General features: G+C 34.0%; 2 protein-coding genes across 2 annotated transcripts in view; one reads left to right on the top strand and one right to left on the bottom strand.

Moving 5' to 3' along the window:
• LOC117110684 (E3 ubiquitin-protein ligase TRIM71-like) overlaps positions 1 to 3,327 on the top strand; it is a 6,033-nt gene extending 2,706 nt beyond the window's left edge. The window contains exon 2 of the mRNA XM_033253448.1: positions 1,127 to 3,327. Coding sequence (XP_033109339.1) covers positions 1,137 to 3,308 — 2,172 coding nt within the window. The 5' untranslated portion in view covers positions 1,127 to 1,136 and the 3' untranslated portion in view covers positions 3,309 to 3,327. The remainder of the gene's footprint in view (positions 1 to 1,126) is intronic.
• The window catches only part of LOC117111122 (fibrillin-2-like), a 48,402-nt gene that overhangs the window by 6,346 nt on the left and 24,876 nt on the right, over positions 1 to 17,180 (bottom strand). The window contains exons 6-21 of the mRNA XM_033253996.1: positions 16,837 to 16,968; positions 15,776 to 15,892; positions 15,040 to 15,165; positions 14,225 to 14,356; positions 13,025 to 13,147; positions 12,548 to 12,673; positions 10,758 to 10,808; positions 9,859 to 10,002; positions 9,132 to 9,312; positions 8,402 to 8,655; positions 8,047 to 8,185; positions 7,297 to 7,475; positions 6,233 to 6,299; positions 5,082 to 5,381; positions 3,949 to 4,007; positions 3,339 to 3,467 (exon numbers count right to left, since the gene is read on the bottom strand). Of these exons, the coding sequence (XP_033109887.1) occupies positions 3,339 to 3,467; positions 3,949 to 4,007; positions 5,082 to 5,381; positions 6,233 to 6,299; positions 7,297 to 7,475; positions 8,047 to 8,185; positions 8,402 to 8,655; positions 9,132 to 9,312; positions 9,859 to 10,002; positions 10,758 to 10,808; positions 12,548 to 12,673; positions 13,025 to 13,147; positions 14,225 to 14,356; positions 15,040 to 15,165; positions 15,776 to 15,892; positions 16,837 to 16,968 (2,259 nt within the window). The remainder of the gene's footprint in view (positions 1 to 3,338; positions 3,468 to 3,948; positions 4,008 to 5,081; positions 5,382 to 6,232; positions 6,300 to 7,296; positions 7,476 to 8,046; positions 8,186 to 8,401; positions 8,656 to 9,131; positions 9,313 to 9,858; positions 10,003 to 10,757; positions 10,809 to 12,547; positions 12,674 to 13,024; positions 13,148 to 14,224; positions 14,357 to 15,039; positions 15,166 to 15,775; positions 15,893 to 16,836; positions 16,969 to 17,180) is intronic.

The following is a 17,180-nucleotide window of genomic DNA, read 5'->3' as shown; positions in this document are numbered from 1 at the left end:
TTTCACAAGGCCGTTTCTGAAGTACATAATAACAAAATTTAAATTACAAAAACATTTACAAGACAAACAGAAATAAAGAAGTAAAAGAAACCAAAATAAAACTATTACTGTATTATCTTATGCAAGTACTTTTAATTATTTGTTAATAGTTTTTTAAAAGTTTGAACATTTGAGGCCATTCTCATATTGAGGTTTAGGTTATTCCAGACAATGGCTCCCTGATAGGAAAAACCTCTTTTCTTACATTCTGTGCTTGGTTTGGGTACCTTAAGTATGTCCTTAGACCTGGTCATGTATGTTGTATTGCGCTCTTGAAATTTGTTTTTTAAATAAGTTGGCATTTGAGAATTCATTATTTTAAACATGGTTATAGCTTTATATTGATACAGTTTGGTGTTTAAATTATTCCAGTTTAAGTTAGTGAGTGCTTCTGAACTTGAATCATATCTTGCGACCTTTGTAATAATTTTAGCAGCCCTATTTTGTAATATTTGAATTTTATTTTGTAAAGTTTGATTGCATCGTCCCCACACAATATTGCAATAATTAAAATGTGGTGCAATTATTGACTTGTACAGCATTGACTGTATGTTTGGGGGCAAGATATAATTACTTTTCCTAAGGTAGTATAATCCAGGAAGAACTTTGTTTATTACATTATCAATTTGTTTATTCCAAGTTAGATTTTTATCTATGATTACCCCTAGGTGTTTACAGTGATCAACTCTCTTTATGTTTATACCATTGATGTTTATATTTAGATTTGAGTAATTTATTTTTGCTAATTTTTGATGAGTACCTATAATCATATATTCAGTTTTGTTGACAGTATCACTGTGGGAAGTTTCTAGCTTTCTTCCAGAAGTGCACAATTCTACCTGAAATTCAACCTTAGCCACTCTACTAATAGTAAATAGTGGTAGAAATCAAAACATGCTGATTGGTCGACTTGCCTTTACCTTAACCTTAAAAATAACTCCTGCTTTCTTAATGCACTACATCTAGTCGCAAGCGTAGGCACTTTGTATTACATCATTACTACTACACTACTATCATCATCCACTTTGTATATCAACCCCTAGCCTCTTCCCCAAAACTATCTTTAAAAATTGTCTATAATTCACAGGATCAATTCAATGGCTACCAGTGAGCTGAATCAGTTTCTGGAAAATGTTGATGAGAAGGTCCTAGAGTGTACCATATGCTTCAAGAGACTTCAAAATCCTAAATCTCTCAGTTGCCTCCATAGTTTCTGTTTGGCATGTCTGCAAGATTGGGTTAAGGCGAAGGGTAAGCTGATTTGCCCAACCTGCTCAAAATCACATCCCATACCAGAGGGTGGGCTTCAGAAGCTTCCACCAAATACTTTTCTGAATAACTTATTAGAAACTATTCAACAATTTTCAGAAAAAGATGGGATGGAATGTGCTTGCAAAAAAGGAGAAGCAGCATTATATTACTGCCAGGATTGCAGACAGTACTTGTGCTCTACTTGTATTGACCATCATAAAGATTTTCGACTCTTTGAAAATCACAAGCTTCATTCAGTGGAGTATATGCAATCAATGAGCCCCATACAGAAAGCTTCCTTACATCCACCACAGTGTTTGCTTCACAATAAACCCTTTGAATTTTACTGTGTAAATTGTACAATTCCAATCTGTGTTAATTGTACAATTATGAACCACAAGGAATGGGAAGGAAAACACAAACCAATCAGCATTTCAGAAGCATTCAAAACATTTAAAAACACTTTTGCAACTTTGGAGAAAGATGCCTCTGGGTACGAAAAAAAATTACAAGATAGCCTGAAAGCTGTTATTCAGAATTCTATAAAATTAAAACAAAGTAAAGAAACAAGTTTGAGAGATATTGATAATCATGTAAAAGAAATTGTTAAAATAATCAGTGAGAATGGAGATAAACTGAAAAATAAAGTAGAAACAATCTACACAAAGAAAATGAAGGAAAATGATGTACAAATGGATGAATTGAAAACAGCAATATCTGACATAAATACAAAACTGTCTTTTCTTAATCAGTTATTGAAAAGTGATGAAGCAACAGCAATGCAGTCAAGTGAAAGAGTAATTACAGCACTGAAGGACAGAATCAATGAATTACCAAAAACAGTGCCAGATGACAATGGAAAAATTAAGTTTTTCAAAAAGAATATTGCTACATTGCAAGACTATAGCATTGGATATGTAAAAGAAATGAAGGCAGCAAATTGTCTTATTTTATTAAAGGAAGAGGAATTTGTAACCGAAGATCAAACAATTGTTGTCAAAATAATCAAAACAGATGAATGTGAAATACATGCCAATCAACTGAAGGCAACATGGACACAGCCTACAGGAAAAACCATCATTACTCAAATTCATAAAGATAACAATGGAGATTATTTTGTGACAGGAAAATGTACAAATCCAGTTGTTTGTAAACTAGATGTGAGTGCTGATGGTACATCAATCAAGCAATCACCAATGATAATTAAAGTACAAAAAAGATTAGTAAATACCATTCAAATAAACCATATAAATATTAGAGATCTAGTTAAGTCTGAAGATGACTGCTTGCTGGTTTCATGTTTGACAAATGAAATACTCAAGTACAAGCAATCAGGAGAATATATTGGTAAGATTACACTGCCACAATGTGTGAAAGTTAACAGAATGTACAAAATGAAGAATGGTAACATAGTGTTCAGTGATTGCGGTGATAAATGCGTCAAGGTATGCAATATGAATGGAATGGTGATCAAATCAATTGGTCAGCAAGTATTGCAAGAGCCAACAGGTATCCATGTGGATGAGTCATCAAAAGTTGTGTATGTATCAGATATTGATGGTCTCTTTGGTCCAGACAATGTGTTCATATTTGAAATTTATTGTGGCTGTATGATCAGGAAGATAGAACCATTAGCCAACCAAGGAGGTGAATTGTATGGCATTATTGATGTTACCTTTACAAATCAAAGAGACCTTCTTGTATTAGAATATAATAACAGCAGATTGCAACTATTTGATAATGAGGGAAGGTTCATGAAAGTCCTTGTGAAAGCAGGTTATGAAAATGATATGCTCAGGAATCCACGTGGAGTAGTAGTTGATAAGGATGACAACATCATTATATCAAGTAACCAAAAACTACAGTTATTTAGTAGAGATGGAAATTTCATAAAAAGAATTGATAAACCAGAAGACGAAATAAAAACTCCATGGGGATTATGCATCATATCATATCATCCACGGAGAGTTGCCGTAGTAAATAAAGGTAACAAAAGTATTAAAATATTCAATTATTAAAGTAATTGAGAATCTGCTGCCCTCACTTACCTACACAAGTGCAGTTATCAGCTGAGATGTAGTAACCATGGCTACAGCTACATGTGTATCCACCCTCAAGATTCACACAGTTATCCATCTGATTGCAGCAGGCAGCTCCAATTAAACACTCATTGGTATCTGTGGAGAAACGTCAACTAATCAGAAACAACTTTTGAGAAAAATCTGATTAGAATAAACCAATCAAAAACAAGCTTTGAGAATTATTAGTAGAATAAACTTATCTGAAACAAGCTTTGATAAACATATGAGTATAATAAACAAATCAGAAAAAAAAATTAGCTCAGAATCAACTGATTAAAAATAACTTTTTATTCACTGTAAGAACTACTGGCTTAGCATCAATAAAAACCTTGAGAATAAATATGAATTAAAGCTAATCTGAAAAAAGCTTTTGTGAACTTTGTGTATTTTTACAGATAATTGTGAATGTTGTACTTCAAGCTAAAATGAAAAATGAGTGTGTCAAGTACTGGCTTGGGGGTCTGACTGAGAATAGGGGTTTAGAAAACTCTGGCTATGTAACATGAGACTCTGGCAATTAATTTTTGGGCTTGAGCAAAATGATGGTGACATAAAAAATATAGAATCTTAATCATACCTCTACAACCTTTACCATCCCCCTCAAGTTCAAATCCAGTGAAGCATTCACACCTATGGCTGTTTAATGGAAACAATACAATATTAAATAAAGCACTGTCTAGTTTACTAATAAATATATGGTAATTGTGTGAACAAAACTCAATTTAAAAGTAAAGGTAGGAGAATAATTCATAACTAGGAGCTTCATTGTATTGAATTGTGTATGTGCATGATCTGTTGACTACTTAGTAGCCATAAAGAGGGGCTTATAGTTTCCACAACGACAGGGGCTGAAATGAACCATAGCATCTGGGTAAGTACTCTTCCGAAAGTTGCAACGGGTTGTTTATAAGTGCTCATGATCCAGTTGTGCACTCTGCACCCTCATTTTAAGTACTTATCTGAGAAGAACTGGTTCTACCAACTGAACCCTGGGCAAGTATTGGCTTGAACTAGCGAAGATGCTAAAGCTGTATTTAGTGGTGTCCCAACTGTTCAGCCACACAACTCAACCAAAATTATATACAACATGATGGATACGGTTAGGAACAAGAAGAATTTAAATAACAACAAATATATTAGCACATTTTCAAGATGTTGTATTCACATCAACTTTTCTGCCAGTTTAATGTTCAGATGCAGACGCCACTGGATGATTTAATGGGGGGGGGTCCACCTTTGGGAAGTACAAAAACAGGGGGGTAAAAAAAAGAAAGAAAAAGAACAAATTGATCGCCCACAATGTCTCAGAGGTATTTTTCAGGTGGCTAGAAAACAAAAATTTCGTGGGGACAATTCCCCCAGACCTCCTAGGGTGGGGTTATCTCAATCAGCCCCACTTTTGGACATTGCTGGATCCGCCCCTGGACACTGATATTCATGTAGAGTTTATTGTTACTGACTGGGTATGCTCTTTTTTTTCCAACCTTTTTGTTACAAAAATGATTGTTGATTTAATAAACATATATTATGTTTATATTAATATTAATTTTACATATCATCCTAATCACTAATAATAAAGCACAACTATACAAGGTCTAAGCATAATCTATTTATATACCCTCCATTATCATCACTGACATTACTGTATAATAGGTTGATACAATAAAAAGTGCAAATATACAAAATCTAAAGTATGATATATTTACATACCCTCCTTTATCATTAATACACTTATGCTCACAACCGCCATTGTTATCAGCACACTCGTTTATATCCGAACATGATAAGCGATCACTCATGAGAAAGTAGCCACTACGGCAGAAACAAGTGAAGCTACCGGCGGTGTTCAAACACAGCTCATTATGGTCGCAGATGTCTTGCTGGCATTCATCAATATCTGGAAGACAGATAATGTTTGCAACATTACAAGTAGCATATCCAAATCGGAGCACAAGGAACCAAACTGCAAAAATGTGCTGACCACCTCTCACAGCACTTTCCCACCTAAATAATCAGTCCTACGGTAATTACAGTTGGATTGGATTGGATTTATTCGGTGTAAACACCAAGGATAGCCCACGAAAGTCTAGAAGAAGACTTATTTCCAGTGGGTTCCTTCTGGTGGTGATTGGGCAGTACACCGGGAGACAATCCCCTACTCTTTTCAGAAGAGTGCAATGCATTCTTTAACATACACATGGGCCATAAAGCACACAAGACCAACAACTTAAATGTCTCATCTGAAAGACGGTGCGCCATTGTAACTAGTATTTCAGCCCTCTAGCTGAAACACAAGGAGAGGCAGCAATGGGAATCGAACCGGGAACCTAGAGATCTCAACAGTTCAGCGCACACACAGTGGCTACCACCTAAGCACAAATTCGGACAAAGAATTAATCTCTACATGTATGAGCACTTGACACCGTAATGCCATCTTATTATGACCAGTATCAGCGTCTGAAAACATGCACGATGAGCGTGTAAAGCATTTTTAAGGAACACTATTTTCATTGGAAAGACAACATTCTTTTTATAAAGTTTTAGCATCCTAAAAAGTATTGGACCTATAGAACAGATATAAATCAATGTCGAGACATGTTACACCCTGTCTCTTATACACATCTAGATGTGTATAAGAGACAGATATTATGATGAGTTAGTCTGTACTTGTAGGATGCCTGCCTTGGTATTCAAAAGTTTTAAATTCGATCTTCTGGAACTCAACTTTACAAGCCTCGTAAAGATAACCCCCTCATGTGTGATGTATGGAGAAATATTAGAGCAATGTTGAATATGGCTTGATAATGAATGTATAGTAACGTAGTAACGACAATAAAACAACAATAATAAAAGGGGCTTACCTTCCTACTGTATTGTTGCAGATTTGTTCACAGTTATGTGTACGAGGATTGCTACACTCATCAAAATCTGAAGCGAAAAAAATATACTCCACATGTAATGTCTCAATACTGTATCTGCAGTCATTTATTCTCATCTCCATCACCAACATCACCACCACCACCATCACTACCGCCACCATCATCACCACCACCATCACTACCGCCACCATCATCACCACCACCACCATCCCCACCACCACCACCTGGGTAGTGCAGCAACAGGTAGGGCCCATACGGACAACCACAAGTATAATAATGCCCTCCTATTATACTGTACTATTGCCATTTAACCGTTATCACCACCACAACCATCACCACCACCACCTGGGCAGTGAAGCAACGGGTAAGGCCCATACAGACAACCACAAGTATAATTTGCCCTCCTATATACTGTACCATACAGACAGCACCCTACATTGGCAATGTAATTACTGGTAGGGCTCATAATAATATGCAGAAATTTACGCACCAATTCAAAAAACATTATCAAAGGCGCAGTGAACAATTAACCCAATTAAAGCGATTTTGAAAACAAAAAAGTTTGTCGATCAGAAAGAGGTAAAAGATTCTGAAGATAAGATGCTAGAACAGAAAAAGAATGTTGTCCATATGTTTTTAGCTTTTTTCTTTTTTGAAGGGGCTTGAAGAAGAAATTTATCGAAAGAACGAAGTGTACAAGTTGGAAAATATGACGTAAGAAAATGTTGCAAATAGGATGTTTGTTTAAAAAGAAGTGATTTAAAAATATGCAAAAGAATCTTGAATATTATCCGTTGTTTAATGGCAAGCCAATAAGCTCATAGGCAACTTGGCAACACAAGTACATTTGCCCTCCTTGGTTATACAGAGTACTACATATCTTGATAATGTAGCTAATGGTAGGGCTCATAGCCCAATGGGTAACCACATACTTTACCATACAGACAATACCCTACCTTGACAATCACTCGTAGGGCCACTAACCCAATGGGCAACCACAAATATAGTTGCCCTCCTATATATTTCATCATACAGATTGAACCTACCTTGACAATGCAGCCACTGGAAGTTCTCATAACCCAATGGGCAACCACATGTATAGTTTCCCTCTGTGTTTATACAAAATGCATTCTCGGACACATCGCAGCCATTCCTGTTTGTAGCGCATTCATTAATATCTATACATTCTGTTTTGTCCTCAGTTACTTCATAACCCGGAAAACACCTAAAATTATTGGACAATGTAATACAGATGTTAATTCCCAGAGTTGTACAATACAAGAATATAATACATCCAACTAAATATCACAATATTTATTTAATATATTCATTATGCTGCATTTTGAGATCACTTATACAAAAAAAAACTAGAAAATGCACTACTTTATATATATGGTAAATCAACTTTTACTCAATTAAGTACGTATATAATCTTATCTAGCAATAACAATATTGATTTCTAGTGTCCCAAGTTGGACGAAGACCCTCAGGGCAATGTGGTTATTAAATGAGCTTTCTTAACAGATACAATTTTATTTTGCTGTGCATGTGTGAAAACTATTGGCACTGACTTCCATGAGACAATTGATAATAATGTAGTAAAACAAGCCAACATTATAAATTTGTAGGATATTGTTAATTTCCTGGCAGATTCTTCACTTGCAGGAGTGCAGGAGGTCCTCCCAGTTTCTGTGAGACTCTTGTGTTTTCCAGAAGACTTGAAACCCTTGTGATTATGTGTCCATTTGTAAATCATAACATGAATTTTAGCTTCAAAGAAATTATAACATACTTACTGGCATGAGTATGACCCTGGCGTATTGATACATTTCTGTGAACAGTCTCCATTATCATCCAGACATTCATCAATGTCAAGACATGTTACACCATCATCATTTAGATAATATCCTTCCTCACATATACATTCAAAGGATCCTATAGAAACATCAAATGGAATACTGTTATGTAACTATTCTTTACATGTACTTTAAATGGATCCTTTATAATGACATTTAAAAAAATATACTGTAACATAAACTGTTATTTTTATAATAATATCTACCACATTATAATAGGAAAAATAGTTATGGATGTTTTTATCATAATTACACGTGACAGATTATGATATTCAATCATAAATTATCTACTCACCCCGACTGTTTAAACAATGATGGTTGCACGGCCCTTTGTCATCATCGGAATTCTGGCATTCGTTGATGTCAACGCAAACACGATTGGTGCGATCAGTCCCTTGATACCCTGCTCGGCACCGACAATTGTGTCCCCCGAGAGAGTTTGCACAAACGTGTTGACACCCGCCGTTATTTATCATACATTCGTTAATGTCCAAGCAGCTTGTCTGATTTTCATTAGGTACAAAGCCAGGATTGCATTGGCAAGTAAAACTGAAATGAAATTTCACTATAAGTTGAGGGCGCTATGCGAATGAAAGTTTCACCATTTTACTGGGGGTATAGTGAATTCATGGTGGTATAAAAATAAAATGCTTACAATATTTTTCAAGTACTAAAGAAAGTTTCATGTTGTGAAGCTGTTACACCCATTTATTTTGTGTACATACAAATGAATCTTCCACCCACCGAGAGAATAAATCGATATAACTCCACTCCCACCTTCTAATGAAACATACAGACTCATTCTATAGTTGGATCTGTTGTTGGATTCAAATATTATAAATGAAAACAGTACATTAAAAATTATGATTACCAACAATTTTAATACAGGTTTCCCACCAATTAAAAACCACTTTTGGGGCTGTTGTTTCAATGGTCTTTAGCAGCCTTAATCTCTCATTATAATAATTAAGAGGGAGGCAAACCTGTATAGCCATTTAATCATTGACTTATAACCTAATACTGACCTTCCAGGAAGATTTGTGCATGTGTGGCAGTCTTCAGGTTTGGGCTCACATTCATTGATATCCTGGCAACCATCCTCTTCTTGGCTGTACCCATCAAAGCACTGGCATCGGTAACCACCAGGGAAGTTCACACAATCCTGATCACATGTCAAGCGTAGCTGAGTAGCACATTCATCAATTTCTGGAAAATTAAACACATACATGTTAAAAGTATACAATAGTTAATGTATATCTATATCGAACAAATGTTGTTCTTTGATAAAAATTTAATAACCCGAAATGTACTTACTGGTATTTCCATATTGAATAAATAAAATTTAATCTTAGTCTGAATCGGAATTACATAATATGTTCGGATTGTTAAATTGTTTGATTGAAAGTGTAAAAGAGATATAAGAAAAAGAGTTAGACATATTGTGGTGCTGACTTGTGGAACAATATTGATGAGACCACAAAAAATAGTACCACTCTTAAAATTTTTAAAAAGATTATTTCAACATAACTTTTAATTACAGACTATTGGTAGAATCTCCGGTTTTAAGTTTTTCTATTTTTCTTTCATTTGTATTTTTGTAAGTAGTTCTTGTTTAGTTGTTCATTTTATAGGTTCTTATGATATGTAAAAGATACGTCCTCATGGAAGAATACCACCTTTTGTAAAAGAAAGATTTTATTATTATTCTTATCATTATTATAAAGTGTTAGGGCAAACATTTATCAGCCTTACCTTTACAAACCCTAGCATTTGGACTGAGTTCAAACCCTTTCTCACAATCACAATAATAACTTCCAGGTGTGTTAATACAAAGCTGGTTACACTGGTTGCTATGGATATCAAATGGTGACGATTTTCGTGAACATTCATTAATATCTACATACCAAAAAGAAAAATACAAGTTATGACAAATACAGGATAAATAGATCAGAATAGTTACATTATGTAAACAGTCCTATTCATATCATATTTATGCAACTCAACCAATAGGATAATTTCTAAACAAATTTACATAAAATGGCAAATGATAATCTATGTACATCAAATACATTCTGTATAATATTCTCACGACAAGGCTTAAAAGAGTAAATTAAGATTGAAATAAAAAAATAAGTTTAAGATTGAAAAACAGGGGGTCATCAACACATACACACTTTTGATTTTAAAAAAAAATTTGTCTTATGTGCGGATCGACAGCTAATTTACTACTACAGAAATGAAGCTACATAACTGTTAGTATGAATAAATGCAATTATAAATATTGGGAAATAAGAACCCATATACCCATTAAACAATGTTATTCTAAAAAATGGCCCTACATTTGGCTCTGTTTTTAGCCAGCTAGATGCAGTATCAAGACCATTATGATCAGCAAACCGACGAGCAAACAAGGGGGGTCATCTTATACACCCGACATAAATGAATCTTCTCAAACTCAGGGGTAATCTTATATGTTCCATAATCTTATGTACTATGTTTAGTTTGTTTATTATTTATCATTAAATTATAGTACAGTCTTGAAAATGGACATGAGCCAATCATCTTGAACAACTTTCCAGAAAGTCTGTATTCACTATTTACAATGTTTTATATAATTTCCTGTTTAGTTTTAAATAAATTGGATAAATTACCTTGGCAACCTTTGCCATCTTCTTTCAGTTCAAATCCCAAATGAACAGTTTACTATTACATTTTGAACTTTTACAATTATGAATATTGGTCTTTGTGGTCAAGACCTGTCCATTATATAAGTTGCTGTCCTAAAATATTCCGTACTGAAGCCAAGAAGTTCAACTTTTGCCTAACGAATTGTTTAAATCAGCTAGAGGTCAACAACCTCAAGTCAACAAGAAGACATTAAGGAAACATTAAATTTTATGGCGGATATGATGTTCCTTGGTTATCAATTTCATGGCAGGTTTTTTTTGTATATCAATGTATATTAAATTAACCTGTACACCACCACATGACATATGGGTGTAATTCTGGCTGGCCAAAGCAAGCAGCTTATGCATACATTTCCTGAATATGATTTTCATCAACAAACTATTTTAGGAATGTCTTAAGGAAATTCACGTGCTCTGAAAAAAACTTGTATCGGGCAGCGAAAACATGTTTTTTTTTTCAATAACAAGTGCCAAGTATGAGTTATCTCAAAGAACAAATTTATAATTATACTAGAGTAGTCACTTCATAAAGTGCAAACTTCAGCCCTGTATGATGGGCAAAACTGCAGCATACCCTTAATGAAATAATGAAATAGCCCGTCATATTCAGGCACATTAATTTTTTAGTGTCGTAGCATACCTTCAGATAATAATGGAATCGTCCATCATATCTAAGCACATTATTTTCTTGAGTGCTGCCTGAATACGAGGGGCGATTCTATTATTTTCTTTTATGCTTAAGCGTAACAAAAAATGAATTTTCATGACATTGTCCTTTAACCCTTTATTTCAAACATTCAAAGATGTCTTATTCAGATTTTATTATGAATCATTCATATAAATTTCATGATAATCCATTCATTAGTTTTTTGTGTCAATCTTGCTAACAGACAGCAGTGAATACGTAACCTCCTTGGTGGAGGTAATTATAATCTTGGAGTAATAATACTATGGTTCCTCGCGTATAAGTTGATCTCTAATATAAGCCTACAACCTACAGTACTTCAAATCCAATTCAAGTACCAGTGTCGCCCAAGCAAAATCTACGGGTATGATGTAAATGAGTTGCTCACCAAAGCAAAAATAAAAAATACAAATTGAAAATTTGCCTTTTAATTAGCAACTGTAAAGTTGACAGTGGAATCCCCCGATAATAAACTCCATCATAGCATTGTCTATGTAATGAAGACATATTGCATAATAATAGTTCTCATGTGAATGTGAAGGACTTAGCAGTGATAGCCTTTCCGCAAAAAGAAACTTGCGCATGTCATCCATTAAAATATTCACACAAAATACAGTACTAGCTTCCAACAGTGAGTGTCATGCCACTTGATGGACTAATGATTACACTAATTAGTCTCTTTGTGAGGCTAAGGGAGCACAGAGGGGGCGACTCCAGAAACATGCAAATGCCCCCCTGTCCCTCTGCTGGCACCACCACAGGGAGCAGCAGGAGTGGATTTGGGGGGGGGGTCCTAAAAAAAAAAAAAGAAAGAGAAAAAATTGATCGCCCAAAATGCCTCAGTTGTTATTTTCGGGCATCTAGAAAACAAAAATTTCACGGGGCAATCACCCGGTCACCCTGGTGTGGTGTTATCTTGTTCGGCCCCACTTTCGGCGCCCCCCTTTGGTTCCCCTTTTGGACTTCTCTGGATCCGCCCCTGAACAGAGTGAGATTAGGACTTGGAGTTGAAAGCAAGCATCTTATCCACCAAGACAATGAGTACAGAAATCATCATAAAATTACTCACCTCGACAGGTTTGCTTATCCTCATTGAGGACTCGGTTATGAGTTGAACAGTGACACCGATAACTTCCTCTGATGTTGACACAATCTTCTTCACATCCGCCATTGTTGATGTGACATTCATTAATATCTACAACGACCAATCAGAAACTTATTAACATCTACTTTAAATCAATCCATCAAACAAGCAATAAATGTATAAAACATACTTTAGATATTGTACATTCAAATTTAATGAGGAAGACATTTTATGTTTTTAGTTGCGATGGTCCAAAATTGTTCTTTCAGACCACACTATTAGAGATGGCTATCACACATTGTTTGGATCGACAAAGTAATACTTTTAGTTAAACGACCTTATTGTGACGTTGAACGACAGGAGGTCCATGCTTGTCAGATGGGAGAGAGGGTAATTGCTGGAGTTATTTCATCCTAATGGAAAATTCTAAACCCAGGGAACCTCCAGAACTAAAATACGCACCTTTACACTGCAACCCATTTTCCATTAATTTATATCCAAGTTGACATGAACATATAAATGACCCTTCAGTGTTGAAGCAGAGTTGACCACATGGATTCAAACCCTGCTGGCATTCATTAATATCTATAATTAATCAAAACAACACAAAATATACATATATTAGAAACAATCAGAAAGAGTGTATCAATGGCCGTATTCGACTTGCTGTTCTTCGTTAAACAACGCCTACCTGCACAGTGGTAAAATCCTACTTAAGGAAGACAACCAGAGGAATAGAAAAGTGGTAAATACTAAAAAAATAACATATACGCTTGCATAATAATGGCATAATCAAGGTTACTTCGGCTTATGGTAGTATGGGGTTTTTGTAATAAATGTGTTTTCATGCAGTTTTTGAATTCTATTAGCCTACAATCATATTTTGACTTTATGTGGGTAAATATTATATTATTTTCTTAAATTTAATGTATAATATATAACGCAAATGTTGTTGCTAAACTGACCAATTGACCTTGTTTGTTTTAGTCATGTGGATAACTTTTTGCAAATCAACGCACTTTACACACTCTTGCGTCAATTTCCATTGAGTTTCCAAATGAAAATAATGCTCGAATATGGCCAATGGTACAAGAAATTCCATATCTGAACAAACGCCATGACAATAATGATGGCAATCTAATCAAAACGTAATTTCTTTAACAAAATGAAGTTATTTTCTTCCGCCACTTGATATACTTATACATCAGAATTATTATTATTATTATTATTGTTATTATTGTTACTATGTTGTAATGATGTTGTTTGTACTGTTCTTTGATTTTATTAAAGAGTGCCCCTGAATATCAGTTAACCTACTGGGCTAAACTGGAAGGGTTACCCTCTTTAAAAATGGTTGAAATAAAAAAAAAAATTAAAAAAAAAATTTGACTTTACATACTGGACTTTATCTAACTGTTAGCTTGACCAATAATCAATCTTAATAGGGTTCAGGACTAGTGGACAGACAGAAAATCTCATAGATTTACTGTTCTTTGTTTAAGTCTCTATAGTTTTGGTGTATATCAATTTAATTATTTATATAATTAAGATTCTTATTATATTTATAAATTCTTTACGACTATGTACGACGAAAACAACAATCATATAGTAAGCATTATAATAATAAAATAGTAAAATTATATTGTTATTCTTACAACTTACCATGACATGACTGTTGATCATTTTGAAGCCTAAAGCCATCCCTACAGTAGCACTCAGCTTGGTTGTCCACGGTCAGCCTACAATATTGCTGACATCCCCCATTGCCTATGTCACAAGGTGAGGGCTCAGCTTCTACCAATCAAAAAGAAGTATTACAACATTATTAGCATAAATATAAATTATCATGATCACTCATCTTCCAGTAGGAAGCTTTATTATGATAACATAATTTACATGAATGCAAATTATCAGTATCTACCAATAAGAAAAACATTTTTTTTTAAATAGATTGTGTATATCTTTTGTATGTTATGTTTGTTTTGTTTTATATATATGTAGCTATTTTAATGTTTTGTTGTTTCGCTGAATGATTGTTTTATAATGTGTTTTAATGTACATGCCGATTTCAGCGAATGCTGCCCTCTGTTTTTATTGTTGAATGAAATATACCTGAATAATAATAAGAAAGTAGCATATGTTACTAGTATAAATGCTAATTATGGAGTATGAAAAATTAGTTCCTAACAATCTGAAACATTGATGCCTTCAAAAGACAACTGAACTGCCACTTTTTTTAGAGAATTAAGTTATGCACAGTTAGTTGGTGTTCTAGAGAATTTATTCTATAAAACACTGTTTGTTTATTATTATTATTATTATTATTATTAATCACACATCCTTAGAAACAAATGTAAATTAACAAATTATTAATCAATAAATAGCCAAGTTTATCAGACCAAAGTATATTGGCAAATTGCAGGTATTTTTTCAACAATAATTTATAATAAATTATAAGAATAATATTTAATACTGACCTGCACAGCTTAATCTATCATCTTGTAGGACTTTGTTAGGACTTGAACAACTACACTTGAAACTTCCACGTATATTGGTGCAATCTTCTTCACATCCGCCATTATCTGATTGGCATTCATTAACATCTACAGGAAAAATAGAACCATTGGAATATCATTCATAATACATAGATTGTATTTCTGTGTAATTTTATAATATCTTGAGAGCCGAGATACATGTTTCTCTAGTGATGGTGATGATGGTGTTGGTAATGATGGTGGTTGTGGTGATGATCGTGGTAATGATCATGGTGGTAATGATAATGGTGATGATGGTGGTGCCGATCATAATGGTGATCATGGTAGTGATAATAGTGGTTGTGATGGTGGTGATGATGTTGATGAAAGTAGTGCTGATGGTGTTGATGATGATGATGGTGGTGGTTTTGGTGATGATCGTGGTGGTAATGTTGATGGTGGTGATGATGGTGGTGATGATAGTAGTGATAATAGTGGTTGTGATGGTGGTGATGATGTTGATGCATGTAGTGGTGATGGTGTTGGTGATGATGATGGTATATAATAATAATAATGATAATAATAATAATAATAATAATAATATTAATAACAATAATAATAATAATAAAACTTGAAAAGCATCATGCAACATGAATGTCCACTCAAACTCATTCATCAAACCACCAAACTTCTCTACCAATGGACACTATCGCTTCACCAACAAAACCCATACACATACCTTTACATAGCCCGTTTTGGTTCATCACATACCCAGGTAGACAAAAACACCCGTACGTTCCTTCGTAATTCCTACATATCTGTTCACATGGCTCAGATTGTCGGCATTCGTCAATATCTAAATGAAAACAAGAAATTTAAACATATGAGATGAATATTTGTGGCAGCATGTGCTTTTTGTAGAATAATGACGATGCTTCAGAGAAATGGTGTTCAATCTTTTTATGAATATTTGCCGAAGTCCTTCTATGGCTTTAAGTAACAGATGTATATTTTATTTATTTTTTATTTGATTCCTTTTATCCAGCAAACAATACACTAAATAAGAAAACGAAGACAAGGACAAAGAAAGAGGGAGGCTAAAGCTGTTTCTGATTTTTTACTAACAGACTCCAAGTTGGGCTGCAGATGGGGAGAATTTCTCTTTGCATAATATTTTTAAAGGCATGGCATTTTGTTTGTTTGGTTATGCCTGTGTTTTTGCCCTTTCATTCTATTTATTGTTTTATGTATACTGTGGCATTTGGTCTTAAATAAAAAAAAAAGAACTTAATTAAACACAAGTTTAAAAAACACATAGTTTAATATAAAGTACCGGTATACAAAGAAAAAGACATTATGTTAGAAATAGTTTTTCCTCACTGTTACATTCAACTTTTAAAACATTTTTTTAACAAAAATATGCATGTTTGTTAGTAATCTATATATGGGTTCTTCTCAAGACTACAAAACTCCACAAAAAGTTTGATTATCATGAGCATTATGGATAATGCATTTCATGGGTGGGCAATGAATGCAAACTGGAAGTACATTGTTAGACTAGATGATAGATGCTGCCTTTTGTTCCATGGGCTTCATTGTTTTTACTGTTTTCATGTTTATTTTTGAAGTATATTTTGTATGTATGTACTTCGTTTGCAAAAAATAAACAAATAAATTTTAAAAAAATTTAAATTAATAAAATAAGAAAATAATAAACCAATCATTTTATAAATATTACATATTTTGATTATTTAATATATATATATGTTCATTTTTATCTATATTTAATTTAATACTTACCATTACATGATTTTCCATCTATATCAAGAACAAAACCATCCCTACAGAAACAGTCAGGCTGGTTATCGCCAGACGGTCTACAATTGTGCTCACACCCGCCATTATTTGTATCACAAGGCGATGGTCCGGCGTCTGCCAATAAAAAAGTAGTAATCGCACCACATTAGCATATATGCAAATTACCAGTAATTGAGTCACATTTAGCAAAACAATATATTTTCAGTTGATGGTTCAGCAACAATCCTACTAAAATGTGACTGTACAGCATCTTCCAACTGACAGGCAACTAAATCTTATTGGATTATGAAAAATTAATAATAAGCATATCTATTATTTTACAAGGA

The sequence above is a fragment of the Anneissia japonica genome, unplaced genomic scaffold, assembly GCF_011630105.1.
Source record: "Anneissia japonica isolate Jap-2015-1 unplaced genomic scaffold, ASM1163010v1 scaffold1511_len2985839_cov193, whole genome shotgun sequence".
Taxonomy (NCBI): Eukaryota; Metazoa; Echinodermata; class Crinoidea; order Comatulida; family Comatulidae; genus Anneissia; species Anneissia japonica.
This window is presented reverse-complemented; position numbering and strand designations above follow the sequence as displayed.